This window comes from Pteropus alecto, unplaced genomic scaffold (assembly GCF_000325575.1).
Source record: "Pteropus alecto unplaced genomic scaffold, ASM32557v1 scaffold78, whole genome shotgun sequence".
Classification (NCBI taxonomy): domain Eukaryota; kingdom Metazoa; phylum Chordata; class Mammalia; order Chiroptera; family Pteropodidae; genus Pteropus; species Pteropus alecto.
Window position 1 is genome coordinate 13,561,450 of NW_006443124.1, and position 6,452 is coordinate 13,567,901.

The following is a 6,452-nucleotide window of genomic DNA, read 5'->3' on the forward strand; positions in this document are numbered from 1 at the left end:
TGAAGAAGCTTGTCTTACTAAATGAATGTTCAAGTTAGCAAAACACTGCCCTTCCATATATTTTGAGATGCTAAGTGAACATTATGTAATTTGCTCTAACTTTATTCCCAGCATCAGGAAACTGGTATGTGATTTGGGAATTATGGGATGTAAGAGACATGATTCCAAAGTAGAGGGCACTTCAGAGTTGGAGCTGAAGCAACCATGCAGTGGTCCACACTGAAAAACTAAACTCTTGTTTTCTGTGAGAGTAAATGTCTCTTTTGTTCATTGTCGTATCACCAGAACCTCGCTCACTGTTGGTGTACAATATATTTAAAAATGAGTGGTAGATCTAGATAGTGTGGGATTTTTTGCTGTGTAACAAATTATCTTTTATCATTATATCTTGTAGATTGGACAAAAAGAATTCTTTCTCAAAATCACAAAATTAATCCAGTAAGAGAAATCATGTGCCATTAGTTAAACTAGATTCACTATGACCCTAAATGATCTTTGCACAAAACTGAGGCAAAATTCTCTTTGTGCTGTCACTGTTGAGACCTTCTCCACTTTATGATATAACCAAATTCCACTGGAGTGAGCCTTAAATGAAAACATTGCTAGTCTTGTAAACATGAACAAAGATTAATCTTTTTGAGATGTTCCAAGAATCCTTCCAGTCAGAAGCAATCCAGCACCTCAGAAAAACTAGGGCCCAGAGCTAGTGGATAATATCTGAGGCTGGAGAGGTGAGGTAGATCAGGATCAGAGCATGACAGGTCTGGAGTTTTGCAATGGGAAGCCACTGTGGCTTAAAGGGAGAAGAGACATGAGATTTAAATCTTGAAAAGATTACTTTGTGATAGCTAATGTTGGGAGCTTGAACAAGGGTGGAAATGGCAAGAGGTCAACACATTTGAAAAGGACTGAGAAGTAAAAACATGACACACAGATTTCTGGCTTGTATGTTGCTGATGATCTCTGAAGTAATGAATCCTGAGAGTGGGAGAAGACCAGGTTTTTAGGCGTAGTGGGAAGATTTCAACCTCAGTTTTGGACATTACAAGTTTTATATGAGAACCTTTGAGACATTCAGAGCTGTGGAGAAGATAAGGGAAGTTGAAGGAAACAACATCACAGGCCCACTTTAGGAGAGTAGGAAAAGATGGCTGATTTAAAATAGTGTAAGAAAAAGCTTTCCTGTGTCCAAATAACAATTAGAAAATGCAATGAAAGAAACACTCCATTCACAATAGTGACAGAAAACAAAACACTCAAGAGTGCACCCAATGAGAGATGTGGAAAACTTTTATGAAATACTTTAAAAGGTCATGTAAGAGCATTAAAGAAGAATTTAATGAATGAATAAATATACTACATTCAAAAATGGGAATACTCGATATTGTAAGGCAGTAAATTCCTCTCACATTTATTTATAAAGTAATCTTTTTAACTTGCTCAAAATGATTCTAAAGTTCAGTGGGGAAAATAAGCATGAGGCTAGCCAAGAAAATGCTAAACAAAGAGTAACGATGAGGTTTTAATGGCATGTATTTTCTATTTACACATTTCCAGGTTTTCATTTTTTACAAGTATTTATTTTTTAATAAAACAAGAAATAAAACGCCATAAGAAGCTGTGATAAATTATGATCTATCCACAAAAAAGACTGAAGAACGTTTGTGTGTGTGTGTGTGGTGTATTTACATTGGAAAGGAAGGGTATAAAAATTACAATGAATAGGAAATATCACTATCAACTATACAGAAATAAAAAGGATTATCAGGGAATGCTATAAACAACTGTATGCCAACAAATTGATAACTGAGATGAAATCGATAGATTTCTAAAAAGACAAACTACCAAAGTTGATTCCAGAAGAAATGGAAAATCTGAATAGACCAAAACTAAAGAGATTGGATTAGTAATTGAAAAATACTTCCTACAAAAAGACAAGACGGCCTGGATGGCTCACTGGTGAATTCTACTAAATATTAAAGAAGAATGGATAGCAATTGTTCACAAACTCTTCCAAAGAAAAAAGAACAAGAGAGAATACTTTCCAACTCATTGTATGAGGTCCGTATCACCCTGATACCAAAAAAAGAAAAAACTACAGACTTATCTATACCCCTTATGACTATAGACCAAAAAACAAAATTCCTTGACAAAATATTAAAAAACCGAATACAGCAGCACATTAGGGATTATGCACCATAACCAAGAGGAATTTATATCAGAATGCAGGTTGGTTTAACATCTGAAAATAGATTAATGTACCATCAATAGATAAAGGACAGGTGCCAAATTATCATCTCAATAGCTACAGAAAGAACATTTGATAAAAGCTAACACATCTTTATGATAAAAACAACAAACTAAGAACAGGAAAAACTCTCCCCACCTAATAAAGGGCATCTGTGAAAAAACCCACAGCTGACATACTCAATGGCTGAAAGATCCATACTCTGCCCCTAAGGACAGAAACGAGACAAGGATGCCCACCCTTTTTATTCAGTATTGTATTAGAAGTACTGGACAGTCAGGCAAGGAAAAGAAAGGCATCTCGATTGAAAAGGAAAAAGGAAAACTGTCTCTGTTTGTAGATGATGTGATCTTATATATACAAAATTCAAAAGAACACAAAAAGTTGTTAGAGCTAATGAATGAGTTGAACAAAGTTGCAATATATAAGTTGAATATACAAAAATCAGTTGTATTTCTGTATACCGGAAATGAACAATCTGAAAATGAATTAAGAAAACCATTTCATTTGTAATAACATCAAAAAGAATAAAATACTTAGGAATAAATTTAATAAAAGATATAAAACTTACTCTGAAAATTACAAAACAAAATCAAAATTAAAGAAGACCTAAATAAATGGGAGGCCATCTCATGTTCATGGATTAGAAAATTTAATGTTAAGACAACAGTACTCCACAAATTCATCTACAGATTCTGTGAAATCCCTAACAAAATCCAGGCTGGCTTTTATGGAGAAACTGACAAGCTGATCCTAAAATTCATATGCCAATTTAACATGCAGAATAGCCAAAACAGTCTTGAAAAAGAACAAAGTTGAAGGCGTCATGCTTCCTAATTTCAAAACTTACTACAAAGCTATGGTAATTACTGTGTTCTGAATATTTGTGTCCCCCCCAAATTCATATGTTGAAATCCTGCCCCGCAAAGGTGATGGTATTAGTAGGTGAGAACTTTGGGAGGTACTAAAGTCATGTGGGTAGAACCCTAAGGAGTGGTATTAGTGCCTTATAAAGAGACTCCAGAGAACTCCCTGGCCTCTTCTGTCATGTGAGGATACAGTGAGAAGTCTGCAGCCTGGAAGAGAGCCCTCACTCAACCATGCTGGCACCCCGATCTTGGTCTTCCAGCCTCCAGAACTGTGATAAATGTTACCTATAAGCTACCTAGTCTGTAGTATTTTGTTATAGCAGCCTGAGCAAACTAAGACAGTAATCAAAATAGGGTGATCATGGCACAGGGAGAGACATGTAAATCAGTGGAATAGAATTGAGAGTCAACAAATAAGCTCTCACATTTACAGTGAATTGTTTTTCAACAAGAGTGTTGAGACTAGTCAACGGGAAGACTAGTCTTTTCAACAAATGGTGCTTGAACAACTGTATCCACCTGCAAAAGAATGAAGTTGGACCCCTTGAACATCACACATGAAATGAACTCAAAATAGATTATGGACCTAAATGTCTGTTTAAGAGTAATGTAAGAGTAATTTAAGAGTACTTAGAGCAAATAAAAGTATAAAACTCTTAGAAGAAATATAGGACTAAATCTTTAAGACCTTTGGTAGCAAAGCCTTCTTGGAGATGACAGCAAAGCTCAAGCAACTAAAGAAGATTAGATAAATTAGGCTTCACCAAAATTAAAAACTTTGATGCTTTGAAGAGCACCATCAAAAAGTGAAAAGACAACCCACAGAATGAGAGAATATTTGCAAATCTGATAAGTATATTTTATCTTTAGATAAAAAGGCAAATACCCAATTAAAAATGGGCAAAAAAATAAATAGAAATTTCTCCAAAAAATATACCAATAGCTAATAAGCACATGAAAAGATGCTCAAAATCATTAGTCATCAGAGAAATGTAAATTAAAACCACAGAGATATGAACCACAGAGATGGACAATAACAAGCATTAGTTGCGGATGCAAAGAAATCAGAATACTCATGCGCTGCTGCTGGGGATATAAAACTGTGCAGATGTGGGAAACAGTCTGGCAGTTCCTCCAAATGTTAAACATGGAACTCAGCAACTCTACTCACAGGTTTACAAGAAAAATGTATGTCTACGCAGCAACTTGCATAGCATTATTCACAATAGCCAAAAGGTAGAAGCAACCCAGATGTCTAGCTACTGATAAATCAGTAAAGAAAATGTGGTATATTCATACAATGGATTATTACTCGGTTATGAAAATGTACTCATGGAATGGACTTATGCTACAACATGAACTTTATGCTAAACATTATGCTAAGTGAAAGAATGTCACAAAATACCACATGTTATATGATTCCATTTATGTGAAATGTCCAGAATAGGCAAATTCACAGAAACATAAAGTAGATTAGTGCTTGCTTAGGACTGGCAGGGTTTGAGGTTAAATAAAGAGCTAACAGGTGTGGGATTTCTTTGAGAGATGACGAAAATGTTCTAGAATTGATTGTGGTGACGGTTGTACAACCCTTGAGTATACTAAAAACCACTGAATTATACATATTAAATGGATGAATTATATAGTATATGAATTGCATCCTGATAAAAATGTTACATAAAAAGTATGCTAAGTGAAAAATTTGCAGAATATATATTATATGAATATAGTTTTGCAAATAATAGAAGTTTATAACAAACACTGTATTTTTAAAAATTAACAAAATTTGTGAAGCCGTATAAAAGAGGCATTGGTGTATCTTCCCTTGATGTAGTAGCTTTAATCATGTAAAAGATCTGGTGATAAAATTTCTTAACTCTAATTGATACCACCTCATTAATAAAATAATAACAATAGCGTTTATTATATTTGCTCTATATGCTAACATTGTGCATATACGTACATTTTGTCATTTGCTTTAACGTACATTTTGTCATTTGCTTTTCATGATGCCTAATGATGGTCACATATTTTCTATCATGTCCCTTTGCTTTCTATTCTCCAACATACCAAAGTTTACAAAATTGTATTAGTTATCAGAATATCAGAAAGGCACAATTCCTTTTGTTGTCGTTAGCAGTAGATAAAAAGGTAAATACTTTAGGTCTTAGTTTGAATTGGTGTTTATGCAATCCTAAGCAGTTATAAGAGCATATTGATAAACCTATGTGAATGTGTTTAAGTAAGATTTTAAGTTTAAAGCATTTTGTATTTGTTATAGTTGATTCCTAATTGGAAGAGAAAACACTTTTTAGGTACTTGTCAGTTTTGTATTTAATGTAGTACTAAACTTGATAGGCAATCGTTGGCAAAGATCATTCTTAGAATTTTTTTTCCATTGTAAATATAAACTAGTGTCTCAGTCATTTTGGTCTGCTATAACAAAATACAATGAACTTGATGGCTTAAACATTTATTTCTCACAGTTCTGGAAACTGGAAAAGCCTAAGATCAAGGTGCTGGCAGATTCATTCCTTGGTGAGGGGCTTCTTCCTGGCTTGTAGACAGCAAGCTCTGGGGTCTCTTCTTATAAGTACACTGATCCCATCGTGAGAGCCCCACCATCACGACTTCATCTAAATCTAAGCACTTCCCAAAGGCCCCATCTCCAAAAGCCACATTGGGGTTAGGACTTCGACATATGAATTTGGGAGCAGGGGGACACAATCAGTCCCTAGCTACTAGCTTTGGTGAAAATCTTGTCCATAAATGCTAACGCTAGCATTTTTTGTTTGTTTTTAGTATTATGTGCCAAGAACCTTGCAAAGAAAGACTTCTTCAGTAAGTAAATACCCATCTTTGCTCATACGATATTAATATTCTTCACATATTTCTGAACTTTTAAACTTCTTAAAAAACACTGGGTCTATTCTCCTAAAAGTCCTGCCCTTTATTAAATAGAAACCCATGGTTGAACAAACTTCGTTTTCCACTTGACTACAACATAGAGGCTCCATAGCTCCAAGGCACAGAATTTGTAACTCATGCAAGAAAAACTCTCTCTCATTCTCTATTCCAGCCACACCCTGTTCTTCTCTGTCTTTCCACCCATTAATATATTGCTTTCTGCTGGAAGTTCTCATCTCAAATACAGATGAGATGTTTTTCTATAAAATGACTGGGTTTAAGTAAAATTGTTAGTCAAATTTTATAAATTAAATCACATCTTAAAAGCCTTGTAATTAAAGGCATTGTAAAAAAAAAAAAAAATAGAGGCTTCTTTCTAAAGGAAGGAATCACCCCTTAACTCAAGAAATTCACCTACTATAAAGTAA

At 34.5% G+C, this 6,452-nt stretch overlaps 1 protein-coding gene across 3 annotated transcripts in view; it reads left to right on the forward strand.

Annotated features, from left to right (window-relative positions):
• SMURF1 (SMAD specific E3 ubiquitin protein ligase 1) overlaps window positions 1-6,452 on the forward strand; it is a 93,698-nt gene that overhangs the window by 58,630 nt on the left and 28,616 nt on the right. For all 3 annotated transcript variants that reach the window (XM_015598129.2, XM_015598130.2, XM_015598131.2), the window contains exon 2: window positions 5,920-5,958. In XM_015598129.2, the coding sequence (XP_015453615.1) occupies window positions 5,920-5,958 (39 nt within the window). The remainder of the gene's footprint in view (window positions 1-5,919; window positions 5,959-6,452) is intronic.